The sequence below is a fragment of the Panthera leo genome, chromosome B3 (genome assembly GCF_018350215.1).
Source record: "Panthera leo isolate Ple1 chromosome B3, P.leo_Ple1_pat1.1, whole genome shotgun sequence".
Taxonomy (NCBI): domain Eukaryota; kingdom Metazoa; phylum Chordata; class Mammalia; order Carnivora; family Felidae; genus Panthera; species Panthera leo.
The window spans coordinates 17,520,907-17,538,421 of NC_056684.1; the positions used below are offsets into that span (position 1 = coordinate 17,520,907).

The 17,515-nt window shown below is 45.2% G+C and overlaps 1 protein-coding gene and 1 long non-coding RNA gene across 18 annotated transcripts in view; one reads left to right on the plus strand and one right to left on the minus strand.

The window, feature by feature from the left end:
- Nucleotides 1–17,515, minus strand: part of TTC23 (tetratricopeptide repeat domain 23) — a 109,955-nt gene that overhangs the window by 13,404 nt on the left and 79,036 nt on the right. For 13 of the 15 annotated variants that reach the window (XM_042941117.1, XM_042941123.1, XM_042941121.1 and 10 more), the window contains 2 exons: nucleotides 11,545–11,672; nucleotides 6,742–6,891 (listed from right to left, as the gene is read on the minus strand). In XM_042941117.1, coding sequence (XP_042797051.1) covers nucleotides 6,742–6,891; nucleotides 11,545–11,672 — 278 coding nt within the window. Of the gene's footprint in view, nucleotides 1–6,741; nucleotides 6,892–11,544; nucleotides 11,673–13,725; nucleotides 13,984–17,515 lie in introns of those variants that run through there. The other 2 variants (XR_006203393.1, XR_006203392.1) reach the window with 1 other exon arrangement.
- On the plus strand, nucleotides 10,334–16,878 carry LOC122221677. 3 transcript variants are annotated; one of them, XR_006203396.1, is made up of 3 exons: nucleotides 10,334–10,608; nucleotides 16,265–16,576; nucleotides 16,802–16,878. It is a non-coding gene; the product is annotated as an uncharacterized LOC122221677 (long non-coding RNA). The 3 variants fall into 3 exon arrangements; XR_006203394.1 differs by lacking the exon at nucleotides 16,802–16,878 and having other exon boundaries at nucleotides 16,265–16,577; XR_006203395.1 differs by lacking the exon at nucleotides 16,802–16,878 and having other exon boundaries at nucleotides 10,334–10,581; nucleotides 16,265–16,577.

The following is a 17,515-nucleotide window of genomic DNA, read 5'->3' on the forward strand; positions in this document are numbered from 1 at the left end:
TGCAGCACAGGAGGGCACATCTGGAAAAGCTGGTGTTCCTTGGATTCCTGTTCCAGGGTTGAAAACTTGGGGGACACAGCTGTTGTGATAAATATGTGAGAAACGCTCGGCTGGTAGCTTTAGGGAGCTACCTAAGGGCTGACTAAGAAAGTGTGGCTCAACAGCCGACACGCAAGTCCTGCGTGTGTCCTATGCCCACAGTGTGGCCGGTCCTGTCCTCAGATGGGCACATGTGGAGGAGGGACAACGAGGACTGCACGTCCTGCAGCACGCACACCCAATAGACATGCAGGTTTCAACCCTGTCTCCCTGCGTTCTGGCAAATGGCCAGAGAGCTTCAAAATGCCAAAGCCATTGTGTTCAGGACTGATGGTTAATGAGGCCAAACTAAAGTGAAAACGTTTCACTAACTTCCACTGCAGGCTTGGGGAGTGATGAAACCTGACAGTTTGTTGAAGCTGAGCTGCTTTTAAGCCCTGTGGGTGGGCACGAGGCCCAGAGCAGTGATCTCGACCTTCCCCCAGAAGCTAGAATGCAGATCCCTGGGCCCCTGGACCCTTGCCCCAGACTCAGATTCAGAAGGTCACCCCGATGCAGGGCTTTAAGCCCCCATGCTTGGTGAACCACTGGCAATAAGGAAAGCATGTGGGCTTTACTATAGAGTAGCCTGCCCAGAGGCAATTTATTTACTTCCAGGAGCCTCCGTCCTCTTGGCCTGTAAAACAGGGCTACTGAAGTCTGGGCTGTGAGGATCAGGAATGACGTCTGAGCGCTGGGCAGCAGGAAGCCTGGCCCCCAGCCTGCGGTCAGCGGTGGTACCCGCCCAGCCCCGACGGGGACAGCGGGGCTTCATACAGGTTCGTGTGGCCCCTGCTCAAGTTTCTTGAGCATCTGCTACCATTTGCCGGCTTCCCCCCACTCCTGGGGTCCCTCCCCAGCCTGGAGTTGAGTGGCTAGGCTTTCCCTATTTCATGGACACTCCTCAGAGGAGAAACAAGGAAGGGGAATCACAGTGGCGATTCCCAGGGGCAGGCAGTGCCTCAGCCAGGAAAGCCCTGCCCTCTCCTCCTTCTGGTACTCTTCAGGACCCGGAACTCCACCAGACCCTGCTGCTCGCAAAGCAGCCTGCCTTTCCTCCCCTCACTCAATCCCCGGAACAACATGGAACAAAGGAAGCCTCGGCATTGCTTTACACCTCCACTTTACAGATGAGAAAACTTCAGCCTCTTGCCTCGATTCTTGGTCCATTCCATTCTCAACACTATCCTCACATGATTTTTTTCTTTCCATTTCTTTTTATTTAAAAACATTTTTTTTAATTTAAAAAACGTTTGAGACAGAGAGAGAGCATGAACGGGGGAGGGTCAGAGAGAGAGGGAGACATAGAATCCGAAGCAGGCTCCTGGAACTCACGGGAGGTGAGATCATGACATAAGCCGAAGTCGGAAGCTAAACCGACTGAGTCACCCAGGTGCCCCCCTCTTTTTATTTTTTTAAAATTGCTTTTAAAGATTTTATTTATTTTTTTTTTTAAATTTTTTTTTCAACGTTTTTTATTTATTTTTGGGACAGAGAGAGACAGAGCATGAACGGGGGAGGGGCAGAGAGAGAGGGAGACACAGAATCGGAAACAGGCTCCAGGCTCCGAGCCATCAGCCCAGAGCCTGACGCGGGGCTCGAACTCACGGACCGCGAGATCGTGACCTGGCTGAAGTCGGACGCTTAACCGACTGCGCCACCCAGGCGCCCCTAAAGATTTTATTTTTTAAGCAATCTCCACACCCAGTGTGGGGCTTGAACTTACAACCCTGAGATCAAGAGTTGCATACTCCACCAACTGAGCCAGCCAGGTGCCCCTGATTTTTTTTTTTTTTATGTTTATATATTTTTGAGAGAGACACAGAGCATGAGCAGGGGAGGGGCAGTGAGAGAGGGCGACACAGAATCTGAAGTAGGCTCCTGGCTCTGAGCTGTCAGCACAGAGCCCAACACTGGGCTCGAACCCACGAACCATGAGACCGTGACCTGAGCCGAAGTCAGACACTTAACCAACTGAGCCACCCAGGTGCCCCAAAATCCGAAGTACAAATAGAGACCTATGGTGCCCTGCTTAAAATTCCCTTAATGGCTCCCAGCTGCTTAGAGCAAGGTTCAGAAAACTTTCTGCAAAGGGCCAGATGGTAAATATTGTAGGCTTTGCAGGCCAAGAGACAAAAATTGAGGCTACTATGTAGGCACTTAGGTAACAGGAGGGAGTGCAAACTTCCTCAAATTTGTTTTATCAATGAAATTATGAGGAGGTTTCTTTGTAATCTAGTTTTGCTAATGAGAAGAACAGATTTCCTTTTTGGTGCCGATAAAATTTCACTTAGTTGGGGTTCGGTAGTGTTCCCCTACCATCTGATCAATTTATGATCACCTGTAAAATGATTACAGGTTTAACGACTAACTGCAAAAACCATTTTTAACTTGGTCTATGTCCTTAACTATAATGAAATAAAACACAGGCAGTGAACTGGTCATTGTTTGGGACCCCTGCTTTTTAAAAAAATTTTTATTTACTTTTGAGAGAGAGAGAGAGAGAGAGAGGGAGAGGGAGATAGAGAGAGAGAGAGGAGGGCCGAGAGACGGGGACACAGAATCTGAAGCATGTTCTGAGCTGTCAACACAGAGCCCAATGTGGGGCTCAAATTCACAAACTGTGAGATCATGACCCAAGCCGAAGTCGGACGCTTAACAGACTGAGCCGCCCCTAGACCCCTGCTTAAAAGATCAAGTCTCAGCTCCTTAACGTACAAACACAGCTGCAGGGACCTGCCCTCACGTCTATCCCAGCCACTCTCCCAACACAGTTGGCCCCAACTTTTTGCTTCTTAAACAGGCTTCGCTCTCTCATCCCTGAGCTTTTTCTTCCAGCCCATTTCCAACCTGGGACTTCCTGTCTCTGCTCGGCTATACTCTCTTTCAGGACTACTTACCTGGACACCTTCCCTAAGCCCTTCCCTCCCATAGATCCCAGTGTGGACTTGGAGAACTTAGCACATAATACCACAGTTGGGCCTTTACAATCTGTAACTCCCTCACTGGCCTGGGATGCTTTCGAGGGAGGAAGCTACTGCCTACCTACTGTACTCATTGCACATGCTTCAAAAATAGGGACTGCATCCCAGGTCTTCTGTTTCCTGCACCATCTCCAGTGGGGGCCACCCAGCTGCCTTGAGAGCACCATGTTCTTATACCCTAGCACGCCCCTGGCCTCAACTGACTGATCCAGGGTGAACACTGGATTCAAGTCAGGCCTACAGCCCTTTCTTGAGATCTTTCGAGCTGTGACTGAGAAATGGCACAGTGTAGGGAGTAAAACCCTGGAGGGCCGGCAGCTATGATCTCCATCTTGAGGGGAGACACTACTATGACAGAGGTGGAGGAAGAGGATGTGCAGAGAGAAGCAGACAGGAGTCCTGGGCAGAGAGAACCTTGGAACATTCTCCTGAGCCTCAGCTGCATCCTGCTGTGCTAATCATCTGCCTAGTGGCCCTTCCTTGGAAACCATAAGACACCTGAGCTAGTTTGACCATTTTCTGTCGGTGGCAATCCAAAGACTCCTTGATCTTGGCAATCCAAAGATTCCTGATCTTGGCATTCTCCCCACTAGCCACTGGTTCCCAAACGTTTTTAAGCATAGGAAGCTCTAGTTCAAACAGAATCTTACTGAGAAGCCCGGCATGTGAAATGGCTGTAATATAGGATAGACCACACGGTCCAGTCTAATAAAGCCCCACTCTGACAACTCCTGACTTTGAAATCAATGCTGAGATACTCGTTTAGCCTCAGTTTCCTGCTTTTTAAAAACAAAACAAAACAAAACAAAAAACAAACAAAAAACAAAAAACAGAGCAGAGGTAATCCAACTCTTCAGGCTGCTATAGGGCTTAAGTAAGTTAATATATGTAAATCGTTTAACACAGTGTCAGGGATAGAACAATCAGTCAATAAGCATTAAATTAGAAGTAGGGGATGGAGAAACCCAGGGCAACTGCCACTCTTAGCACCCTTATAACTCTTCCCTCAATAATGTCTTTGGCATATGTATAATGTTTAAATTATCTGAAATGATTAATATATCTTCCTGGTTAGATTGGAAAGTCTCACAAAGACAAGAAGCATATCTGTCTTGGTCACTGTTTTATCCCAGGTCTGCCTAGCACAGCTACTGGCCTCTAGAAGGTGACCAGTAACTACTGTTGACTAAATGATAATAGATATATGTATCATCTTGTTAAAAAATATACACCATACATGTTGCCTTCTGCAACGGATTCAGAAAAGCCGTAAGAAGAGATAAAGGCTCAATGTACAGGGTAGCCTACTCAAAACTAGAGTTAATTCTTTTGGTTTGGTCAGTTACATTACTTGGAGGTTCCCAGGTTTCACCATTTTAAAACTAATTAATGTAATGAAAACACAACATGACAAGACTTTGGAGGTACACTTAAAGTAATAAGGAAAATTCATAGCGTAAAATACTATACAAAAAATGGAAACAAATAAATTCAATTCCCTGTTCAAGAAGACAGGAAAAACTCCACAAAGTAAAACAAAATAAGTTACAAGAAAATAAACAATAAAGATAAAATCAGAAATCAGTGAAACAGAATAGGAAGGCCACTGACCTATGGAGTTTGAAAAACTAACAAAATAGACAAACCACTAACTAACTCAGCCAACAAACAAGGGAGGAGATCCAAATATAAAACTAAGAAATGACAATAAGAAGATAACTACTAAAAAAGTGGAAATTTAAAAAATTCATGAGATTACTTTGCAAATCTCTATGCAAATCTATCTGAAAATGACAGTGAAATAGATAAATATGGTTTACTAAAATGACTTCACTGGAGCCAGAAAGCTTCAACAGAGCAAACTTTATAGAGAAATAGAGAAGACTGTCAAAGAATTCCCTGCTACCCCCAAAAAGCACCAGGCCTAAAGAATTTCACAAGAGGTACAAACCTTCAAAGACTTGTTTTAGTGCTGCATAAATTCCTGTAGGCTTAGAAAATAAAAGTAAACTTCCAAATTATTTTTATGAAGCAAATATGACATTGTTACATTGTTACTTAAACAAGTATCACTGACCAATAAGGGCAAAACATCCTAAAAAAAATGTTAGCAAACAGAATCAACATTGCACTGAGAAAATAATATGACTAAGAGGATTTATTCCAGGAATGCAAGGTTGGTTTGATATGATAATAAAATATACCATATTAAGTGATCTAACAAGAATCATATGATTATTTAATTCCACTGATGCTTTGACAAAATGCAGCACTTAATTCTAATAAAAAAATACTCATGAAAATAGAAATTGATGGATACACTTCTTTACCATGGTAAAATATATAAAACAGTCCAAAGCCAGCATGTACCATATCAAGAATCACTAGAGGCATTTGCACTAACATCAGGAACAAGACAAGGATGCTTATTATCTCTACTCTTACTTATTATTGTATTGTAGGTACAAGCCAATGCAATCAGATAAGAGAAATCAATAAGAGGCATAAGAATTGGAAAACAGAAAGTAAAACTATTTGCAGATGATGTAATGGTACACCTGAAAAACCTGAAAGAACCAATGTTCAAATTAACTCAAGCAAGAAAAGAATTAAGTAAGCTAGCAGAATATAAAATAATGTAGAGAAACCAATAGTTTGCATGCACATACACAAACAGTTAAAAAATATAATACTGGATAAAACTCCATTTATAATAGCATTAAGGGAGAGGAAATGCTTAGCAATCGACTTAATAAGAAATGTGCAAAACTTGTATAAGGAACACTTTAAAATGTGCCTGAATGATACGTAAGTGGATGTGAACAAATATAAAGATATCCCTTGTTCTTGGGTAGAATGACTCTACATCATGACGATGTCAGTCCTCCTGAAGTTCATTTATAAATAACATGCTCCTCAAAAAAAATACCATCAAACTTCTTATGGAGCTAGACAAGTTGATACTAAAATTCAGGTGGAAAAATAAATATGGAAAAATGTCTACAAAACACAATAGTCTACGGAGATAAAAAACCATGAGGGGAGTCTAGTCCTACCTGCTATTAAATCATGCTATGAAATCTCCATAATTAAGACAATTAGGCACTGGAATTTGAGTAAACAAAAACACAAACAGAAGAGAATAGGAATCTAGAAATAGACTTAAATATACACACAAGTGTAGTACATGATGAAGGCGTCACCTCAAATCACTGGAGCATAGATGGGCTCTTTAATAAAATGGCACTGGACAACTGGGAAGCCGTTTGAAAAAAGATAACATTGGCTCCTTACCTCACACCTTCCACACAAACAAACCCCAAATTTAAAAAGAAACAGACATACAAGTACTAGAAGAACACATACAAGAATTCAAGAATTCCTCCATAAACTGAGTGTACCGAAAGAGTACAAGAAAATTGATAAATCACACTATGTAAAAAATTTAAAACATTTGCATGGTAAAAAAATAATTGATAATTCATTTAAAAACATATGTGTATAAAAGGATTACTATATTGCTTACCCAAAAAGTGTTGGCTTGGATCAACTGCGAAAGTGATGTCACCTTACCTAAATAAGCCACTGATAAACTTTCATTTACAAACAGCATGGTGGAGGGAGAGAAAGTAACCCGTGGGGAGAGTTTTCTCTGCATTAGTACTGGCTCCAGCTTTACCTTCTTTAGTTTCTTGTGGGCCCCACTCTGGTTCCCCTGTGCCAGGTCGGCCCCACCTAACAGCCGGTATGTCTCTGCCACCTCCGGGCTGAGGTCACCAAACACTGCCACTTTGGCTTCCAGGGACTCTCTCAGGATGGAGATTGCTCTCTGTGAAAGGAACAAAAGTTAAAGTCTGGTTAAAAGCTCAAAGGCTGATAAAATCCATGCCTCTTAAGAAAATGGTGCGACTGATGTGTATTTCCACTTTTCAGGGGAATGGGTTTGGGTGGTGTCTCCTGAGCTAAGCCTACTCTCCCCTTTAAACAGGGGACAGGAAGTAGCATACATGTGAGCGGAGAGGTGCTCACCATGGAGACACAATGCATAAAGGACACCTGGAGAGCAAAGCCACTTCAGACAGTGCAGGAATTCATTTCAGTCAAGCAGTAAGAGCAAAAGCTAACATGTTTTGTGTCCTTTATGTGCCAAGACCTGTACTGAACAGTTTGCATGTGTGAGCTCATGTAATTCTGTCTCCTTTAGATAAGTACAGTTTTAATCCTCACTGAACAGAGGAGGAAACTGAGGTACAGAGCAGTCAAGAAACTTGCTCAGGTCTGACTCTTGATGTCGGCTCAGGTTGTAATCTTGTGGTTGGGGAGTCAGGTCCCAATTGGCATTCTCTAGCCACCATCCCCCTCTCTCTCCCTCTTTCTTTCTCTCTGCTCCTCCCCTGCTCAGGCTCTCTAAAGCAACAAACATTTAAAAAAAAAAAAAAAGAAAGAAAAAGAAAAAGAAACTAGCTCAGGATCAGACAGACAGCTCCCCAGTGGCAGACCTAGGATCTGAATCCAGCCAGTAATTTGAATCCTTTTCAGTTGCAGGCCCTTCTGCCTATGTGCCCAGGGACGTTCTTACATTAAGTGAAAATTAGAGTTTCCTGGCAATGTATGTACTTACAAAACATCCAGAACATATTCCAGGGTTTTCTATTTCTCATAAGAAATAGCTTAGGAAACCAAAAGCAAACATTCCAACATGGTGAAAAATTAAATATATTTGACATTTTGTTTGGTTTCTTGGGTTTATTTATACCAACGTGGAATAAAAAACATGGCTTGGTCAGAACCCAGTATCTTCTGACATTAATCTCTTGAGTCAGACACTAAGACATACAGAGGGAAAGCCCTGTCTCCACCCCCCACATTTCTCCTGAAATTCTTCCATGGTCTTGGACACAAAAGCAGGATTATGGCTGCAGGATACAAATGCTGAATTTGAGACTCAAATAAGGCCGGAACCGATTAAAGGGTGTCCCCACCAACTGGCCCTGGAGGTGTCCTGATAGCACTCCACAGACGGAAGGAGCTGGCAAAGTTTTACTCGTTTTATTGGCAGTAATATGGGTTAGGTGCTAGGGTTGGGGTGTGGAACCAACCACAGAGAAGGCAGTGATGAGGCAGAAACAATTTCTTAGGTGGAAAGACGAAATCACCAGAGAAACTGGAAACTGTGAAGCGTGTGGCCTACCCTGGTACGTGGGGAACTTGCTTGATGCTAAAGTGCATCACGTCCTTTTGTATCACATCCCCTCCCAACCCCTGTGAGCAAGGATTTAGCGTGGGGCAGGTGTTAGGCTCGGCAACTTATTCTTGTCAATTGGTTGTCAGGTTTGGAGGAGCCCATGATGGAAAGAAGAGCCGGACTCTTTTTCCTAAATGAAATGGTCCATCTCGAATCTATTGGAGATGACCTTCTCTGGAGAATCCAGAGGCCATCCGTGGCTGCAGGAATGGCATCTGAAACTGAGACACCGTACAGGGGGCATCCACATGGGCGAGGCCTGAATCTGCATCACCTACTTGGTGCTTCCTAAATGAAGCTTTCAATGCCATTTATAGCCTGACTGGGGAAACTAGAGAGAGATCTGCATGAACTTGAACGGCAGGTCACGATGGTGATGGACGAGATGGTCCATCGTGATGGACCATCACGATGGTGATGGCCTCTATTGGAGGAAACAGAGACTGTGTCAGTCTGTGAGAGGTAGAAAAACTTAAGGGAGAGGAGTGAAGAAAAAACAGGACCTGGGTGGGAGGAGGAGAGGGTGTGGGAAACTGGGAGCCCAGGTGTGAGGAGGGCAAAGGGCAGAGCCAGGCAGTGGGCTAATCTGACTGCAGCACAGAGAGTGGGAAGGGGAGAGTGGGGAGACAGGCCGGGCTGAGGGTTGGTGGGGGGCCTTTGCACCAGGTTTGGGAGTCTGGATTTTCTTATGGGGAATAAGAAGCCGGGGGCGCCTGGGTGGCTCAGTCGGTTAAGCGTCCGACTTCGGCTCAGGTCACGATCTCACAGTCTGTGAGTTCGAGCCCCGCGTCGGGCTCTGGGCTGATGGCTCAGAGCCTGGAGCCTGCTTCCGATTCTGTGTCTCCCTCTCTCTCTGCCCCTCCCCCATTCATGCTCTGTCTCTCTCTGTCTCAAAATAAATAAAAACGTTAAAAAAAAAAAAAATTAAAAAAAAAAAAAAAAAGAAGCCGGAGAAGGTTCTTGAGCAGAAAAGTAGCACAACCAGAAGATAAACCCACACAGAGTATTTTAATCTGTGGCAGAGTGACCTTCACCTACATTTTACCTTAAAAGACATTTTCCTTCCCAAAGACCACCTTCATGTTGGTGCAGGGTTCTAGTCCAATGTATTGGCTGTGAACACATCTGGGGTGGTCTGAGCACAGCCCCATGCTCATGCCTGGGACTGTCCTCGGGCTGAGCCTTGTCAGCTAGCTCCAGCTAGAGCCCACAGGGAGAGGGCTGTGACCCATGCAAGGTTGCCACGCTTGGGCGGACGGGTTGCGTCACGCACAAGGGCAGGAGAACGAGGGCAGCTGAAATCTAGCCTGTGTTCTGCTCTCCAAGCAATGTGTGCTGGCATGGGCTGCATCCCCCCGAGGAAGAGGCAGCTTTTTCTATTCTTACAAGGGCACCGGAGGGCTAGCCGGGGGTAGAATGAAAAGAGCCAGTTTGCCAAAATCTCCGAGGGCGGCTGAGGGGAGCGAGGTGCATCTTTGGATCAATACCACCAATTTGGGTGACTGGGGCAAGGGCAGTGAGGTATGGCATCAGTGACAGACACCAGGGCAGGAAGCCAGACAGGAACAGGGGAGATGATGGGTGCCCTGTGGTGGCTAGAGCAGTCAGGCGACCCATAGCCAAGCCTCCACCACCATGAGCAAGAGGGTCTCTGGCTACATGGAAATCAGTCCAGGCAGGGGAGAGACAGTACACATCCACACATATACTTACTATTCTTATGATCTTGTTCTATTACTCCTGTGCTGTGTTCATCATATTATTATATCAAACAGGATTCTATGATGAACAATAATGGGAAGAATCTAATGAGGACTGGGGAAAGGAATCAGGCAAACTGATGAGTCCTGAAAGATAGACCCTGCATTATTTAGGAGATCAATGAGGAAGAGACCCCCAAGAGCAGGAACCGAAAGCTGGCACTTTCTGGAAGTAGGGATTAGAAAAGGCCAATGTGGCCAGAACACAGATCGGGGGAGGGGGCAAAAATAAGACTGGAAATGTCAGCAGAATCCAGATCCTTGAAGGTATTGTGAGACACACAGGATTCTGATTTATTTTAAGGGCATTGAGAAGCCGCTGGAGTATTTTACAAATGGGGGTTTCACTGATCAGATCTGCTGTTTGAAAAGATCACCATAGCTTCCTTACTCAGAATGGATGAGAAAAAGTCAAGAGTGGAGAAAGCAGCTGGGGGACCAGAGTCTGTCAGAGTGGCCCAGACAGGAGGTGATGATTGGCAGAGGTGGACATAGCAACCAATACATGTTAGAGGTAACAATGACTGATGACCTGGAAGGGGTAAGTCATGATGGGGGTAGACTACATCCTGCCTCTAGACTTCTGACCTGAGCACCCTCCCTAGAACTTCTACAGATATTCTAGAATCTGGGGCCTCTGGAAGGCCCTTTTCTAGTTAGTTGGGGGATCCAGAAAAATATGGAAACTCCACATGTTATGGTTACTGTAGTCCTACTTTGGTCTGAGGAACATGGGAGCATCTAGATTAAAAACCCGTGTTCCTTAAGCTCACATCAATTGAGAGGGGGATTTAGGACAGAGCTGTGGGGGGAGGTGTACAGAACAGCAGAGAAAATAAAAGCTTTTCATCCCAAGGATTTGCCTTGATAGGTTGAGATTGAAAAAAATATATACATCTATATACATAAAGGCAACAGCAAGTAGCTTTCTGGTAGCTGTTAGGCTTTGCATGGAATAAGTTCCCAAGGGTTTAATTACCAGTGAATATAAACTCTGGGGCTTGTTCTATTTTTACAAGCCATAAAAAAGCATGCCTGTATGGTTCAATGGGCCGTGGGCTGTAACTTCTGCGCTGTGTAGCTCTCGTTAGATATGTAAATTCCATCCATAACCCAAAATTAGGAGAGAGGAATTAGGCACACTCACCGGCACCCTCTATCCCAGCCAGAACTGCAGGCTGTGATAAGCAGGGTCTGCCCACTGGGTTTTAGGTGTCTTGTCCTTTAGGATCCTTTGTGGGGAGTTGGGGGAACATGGCATCCACATTCTCATAAATAGTTTTCATTTTCCAAGAATGAGTATCTGGGAGCTGCCCAAGAGTGGCCACCTGGCATTATATATCCCTGTCCCTATGGGAGCCGGGTACATACCTTGCCCATAGTAGATGCTTGATGGATGCTCGTAGAGTGAAGGAGTAGCCCTCTGGATATCAACTCATGCAAATAACTAGTCAAACTTGGGTCCAAATGCATTTACCTCTTTTTGTCCGGTGACTTGTAGAAAATGGCAATAATCATCTTGAATTGAAAGAAATTTGGCTTTTCCCATCCCTTCAGCATCCTTAAGATTAGCCATGCTCTCTTGAAAATACTGCTTGGCCACATCTGAAGAAAAGCATCGTAACAACATTTGAAGACTGCTTGCATATTTGAAATGGAAACAGAATAAGTACCCTTTTAGTGGTGGTGAGCTATTTGAAAAAAATAAGTATTTAGACAAGAGGACCTAGTTAATTGGACTGTTTTTCAGAAAAGATTTAGGTCTCAGCAGGATACAGCAATTTATTTTCCTTGGTTTTCATACATTTTAGCTCTCCCAACCATACAGTACAGATGGGGAAAATATTCCCCAGACTTGAACACACTGGTGAGTTTTCAGGTTAACCATTAATTCTTCCTCTAACTCTGGTTGCTGCTCACTGAGGTTAGGGCTCCGAGGGTCCACTTATTTTAATGGACTCTGTTATCTTAGAACATAATTTTACAGCATTAAAATTCTGCAAAATATGGCTGACACGCTGCTAAAGAAAGAAACTCAACCATTCCAAACACATAAACATACTGGTTATAATACAAGGAAAATATTTTTAAATATTTGCCAATCTTGAAAGCAAGAAAGGGAAAACCTCAGGTATGATAAATGAAGAAGGAACCAGAAGCCAAAACGGTGAGTGGGCATTGAATCTGAGTGGGCTGTGAGGGTATTAGAAAAAAAAAGGTATAGTCTGTAAGGGCTAAAGTTTTATAAGCCTGAGCACTGGTGATGAGGCCTGAGGACTGTGTATGGTAGGAAGATGGAATGAAGCTTGCTACCACAAGCCAAATTCTTCTGTGATAGGCAGAATCTAGGAGGAAAACTCTGTCTAATCCCTCCCCTGTGACATGGGTGGAACTTGCAGATATGAGGAGATATTATTCCTTTGATGAGGTTATGTGATATACCACAGTTGACTTTAAGAAAGTGAGATTATCCCTTGGGTTTAACCTAATCACCCAAGGCCTTGAAAAGCAGAGTTTTCTTTAGTTGGTAGCAGAAAAGGCAGCCAGAGACATTCACAACATAAGGGGGATTTGACATGGAGGTCCTCCATTGGTGAGATGGAAGGAACTATGGTGTAAGGACCCAAGAGTGGCCTGTGGGAGCCAAGAGAGGCCCCTGGCCAATAGCCAGCAAGAAAATGGGGACTTCAGTCCTAAAACCGCAAGGAACTGAATTCTGCTAATGACAGAAATGAGTTTGGAAAAGTATCCCCATGCCCCAGATGAGAATGCAGCAGGCCGACAGCTTGATTTTAGCTTGAGCAGAGAAGCCAGCCTTACTGTGCTAGACTTCTGACCGACAGAACCGAATTGATAAATGGGTTTAAGCAATCAAAATTTGTTATGCGGCAAAAGAAAACTAATACGGTCAGGAATCCCTACAATGGAGTGAAGAGCAATCGCAATGGTCCAGAGGCCATCCGTGGCTGCAGAAATGGCATCTGAAACTGAGACACCGTACAGGGGGCATCCACATGGGTGAGGCCTGAATCTGCATCACCTACTTGGTCTGGAAATTCTGAACCAAGAAATTAACTAGGAACTAGTCTGTAACTGGAGAAATCATAGGGTTCCAGCATAGGGGTCAGCAAACTCATTCTGTAAAGGACAAGATGATAAATATTTTAGGCTTTCGGAGCCATATGGTTGCTATCTCTGCTATTCAACTCTGCTGTTGAGGCACAAAAGCTTCCACAGACAATACATAAATGAATGAGCATGGCTGTGTGCCAAGAAAACTTTATTTACAAATACAAGGGGGCAAGCTGGATTTGGACCACTGACCCCTGCTCTAGCAGAGGGAGAAGTGATATCTTCCTCTTCCAGGAACATGGGACTCCCAGTGAAGTGCCTGCTGGAGATGACCTCATGGTGACACATGACAAGCACATTTTTGCCAGAATAGACTATGACCCATGTATACAGTGGTCTACTTGACATTTCCACTTGGAAATCTCATGTGTATTGTGTGGTGCAAAGACCTACGAGTGAAAAGATAAAACATAACCCTTTACTTCTTTACTTTTCCTCCATATTTGGTTATCACCTCTAATTTTGTATTTGTGCTACCTCCCTATTTTCTTGATTAGACCAGCTAGCATTTTATCTATTTTAATACCTTTTCCAAAGAATCAGCCCTTGAATTCACTTTTCTCATACTGTGTTGTGAGTGCCAGGTGCTTCCAAAGAGGCCTCTATGAGGACAGCACTCCAGAACTCACAGAGGAGCGATAACTGGGTCGCCTGTGCAGAGAGGGTGGTTGTTCCTGAGTCAGCACAGCAAGTGGCAAAGAGGGCAGGCTCCAGAGGTCAGAGGTTGCCTGGCTCTGCTCCCTTCTAGCTGGGTGCCTCACATGGTTGACCTCAGTCTCCTCATCTGAAAAAGGGGAACACAAAGCTAGTGCCTCCTTTATAGGGTTATTGTCAGGAGTAAATGAGTTGATGCATACAAACAACTGAAGACACGCCTAACACCTAGTCAGTGCTCAATAAATGGTAATCATTTTAACTTAGGGACAGCTTTGAGGGTCGTGGTTATGGACCTCTGCTGTCCATGCTAGGGTGACCAGCAGGCACACCGGAAGCACAGGTGGACTTATTAAAAGGATGGGAGCACTATGAAAACACTATGAAAGTGGTCACAGGTGTAGAATACTGGGCTCATCTCATGTGCACCGGATATGTGGCCCTGCACACCACGAGAGCTCTGGGAACACCCAAAGTTCATGCTGAGAATGTTGGGGGTCTCAAGAAATGATTCAAGTACACTCCATGTGATATGTTTTAGAAAGGAGAGAAGCCAACCCTTGCGAAATGTAGTCTACCGAACCCTGTCAACGTAAGGAAAAGATAGGTCTGAGAACAAGTAAGTTTCATTTATCTGCAAGATTTACTTTGCTTGGAGCCTAGGCGGTTGCCAGACCGAAGCAGGAATTCTGCTGTGAGGTGATGCCTCTGATTTCGGTCCTAGCTGCCCCCAGAGTTTGTAGCTATAGACAGGAGTTAATTGAACTGGAGCCCCCTGTTCCTTTCTTTCAGTGAGGGTCTGCTAGACCAGCAGGTGGATAATTTCTAGAGTATTTACTCAGAATTTTCTTTTGGTAGGAGAAAATTCTACCAAGCAGAAAATCTCTTTACTAGTAGCTGAGTCATGGGAGAAAGCATTACAGATTTAATGCTCAAACTAAGCATTAATTTTGGCTACTTTGATAATCTGATGACAGCAAATTAGTGGGGATGATGTGGCATTTATTTTGTTGATTTTAAAAGCATAACAGAGATGAACATTCCACGTCTAAAAATTAACAACGATATTCTGGAGTGGAGTACTCCTGATATTTTAATTTTCTGTCTAATTGGGAATTAACCAAAGAATGTAACTGAGCCTTTAAGAGTTCTTTTTTGGGGCGCCTGGGTGGCTTAGTTGGTTAAGCATCGACTCTTGATTTGAGCTCGGGTCATGATCTCGTGGTTCATGAGATTGAGACCCATGTCTGGCTCTGCATTGAGCCCGCTTGGGATTCTCTTTCTCCCTCTCTCTCTGCCCCTCCCCTGCTCACATGCGCTCCTCTCAAAATAATAAACTAAAAAAAAGTAAAAAAAAAAAAAAAAAAAAAAAAAGGTAAAGATCTTTCTGAGTCTCAGCCTTGTTCTCCTGAGATGAGCTCTTACTATGAAGACTGGCAGATATAAAGAGCGTAGGAAGGCATTGGGGCTGAACAAGGAGGGACTGAGTTTCAGAGCCTGGGCTTTGGCAGAAGTGGTACCATGCTCAGATACAGGAGGAGGCAAAAGGGATGGGAAACATTTCCCTCCCCATCCTGGTAAGGAACTGGACATAGGAGGACACAGCTGTGCTTGATTCCTTTCTGGCCTCTTTCCTGTAATGTCCTCCCACCTCTCAGTATCCCTTCCCCCAGCAGTCACACGCTGACCAACTGCCTCCCCTAAAATACCCCGTTTTCAACTGGCTTCCTAGACCTGAGTGCCACATGCTCCTTTCCCTTAGTGTAGTTGATCTCACGGATGCTGGGAGAGAGGGAGCTGCCTGGTCTAATGCAAACTAGTGCGTAAATGGCTCAACCTCTACCTCAGGGAGATGTATTCATATTTCCCCAAAGAGGATGCTTGTTAGCACATATAGGTCTCTGGAAGAGGGGGTGAAAGTGAGAGAAGAAGGAAGGGAGGGGTGGAGGGAGAAGGAACGTATTACTGAAACGAAGGCAGTGTGGTTACTAGTGAACGAAAGCGAGGTGTTCTGCTGGGGATGTCAGAGGCGGACTCTGCCTGGAAATCTGCCCTCTGAGGTTGCTGCTGCCCTTCCTGTATTTCGGAGTCCTCAGCTTCTCTAAAGGTCCAGGCTTTTCCCATTTCTGTTCCTGCAAGACCTCTAGTCCAAGGGGAGGAGGAGGGGGGGAAGGGTTCCCCAACTGCCATTGTCACAGAGAAGTTGTCACACATCAGGCATCATGTCAGTGGCCTTGTAGATCACAACAGCCTTGCAACTCAGGAACAGAGGAAGGGGTAGGGCATCCACTGTGGGTGCCTTCCCAGTCTATAAATCTGAAACTACTTTTATATTTACCTGGGATATAGGAAAACTCCCTTTACTACAAGATCCTGATGTATTTCTCTCACCCCTCCGACCCCCACGTTAGCTTTCTGAACTGTGAACCGCGTGATCTGTCTTTGAGAGGAGAGCAAATCCATCCTGTCACTACAGCTAAGGAGTGACTCCCTGATGAGCAGAGTTTCTTCTCCTGGGGGACGAGTGACAGCAGGATTTCCAGAGAGATCGAAGATCGAGCAGGGTGGGGAGATGCCATGTCCCAGCGTGGGCCTCATGCCCTGAAGCCGGATTTTCAGAAAGCCAGCGATTTGCAGCTCTCTTACAGTGGCCGCCCTCAATTTTAAAAACCTCTTCTAGAATCATCTGCAACCTGATGCCGGTGGCCTTGGCAGAAGATGAGGTCATTTTCTAAAGCACAGAAGCATGACTTAACTTGTAAATCTGAGCCCTGGTGGCACAGGTGTTCCAAGGCCACGAGTCTTCTCCCGTTTCCACCCCAACACAATGTTCAGGCTGTCTGTGGGTTAGAACGAGGGAGGAAGTGTGGCCTGCCTGCTGGGCAGGGGGACTCAATGTCTCCCAGAGGCCCTGTCAGACTCTGTTCTGTCTCTGTGTTCTTATACAGGCAAAAGAAAACCAGGCTTCATTCAAAGAGCAAGAGGAATGCGGGGTTACAGTTTGACACGCTGAAGGTTAGGAGGCTTTTAATTAAAACAAATTCCAGTCACCCTGGGCTCATTTTCTTGAGGCTGTCCTAAGGCAAGAGCTGAACAGTGAGGACAGCTTTCATTAAGAGGGAGGCCTGCATGTACAATGTGACAATTATCTTTTGTAACAGTCTTGGAAAATAGTCTGTACTCTGTACTAACTGCAAAAGTATTAAGGACCGCAGGGAATGTAGCCTGGTGTTAACCCAGAGGAGCTCCATCACCCAGCAAACAAACAGACTGGACCCATTTGGGGTCCCGTTGGGGCTGTTGGGGCTGCCTTGGACTCTGCACAGGTAGCTGCCCTGAGGCTACCTCCCAGCCCTGAGGGGTGGGAGGTGGGAAGGGTGGCCTGAGGACACATGAAGCCCAAGTCAGGCTCTCTCCTCACCTCAAGGCCTTCTGTGGTCCACACTAAAGACCCTCTCTTGGAAGAACACTTCCACAGGCCCTGGACATGGCTTCTTGGAGCAGCAGACCTGCTGCTCAGTAGCCATATGATCCCCAGGAAGTCCAAGGTCATTCTGAGGAGAAGGTTTGCCTTAGTAGTGTGAGGTGACCAAGATGGCGGCAGGCTGGGCGGGGCTTCCGTGGGAGAGCAAACATGAAGTGCCTGCACAGTGCCAGGCACC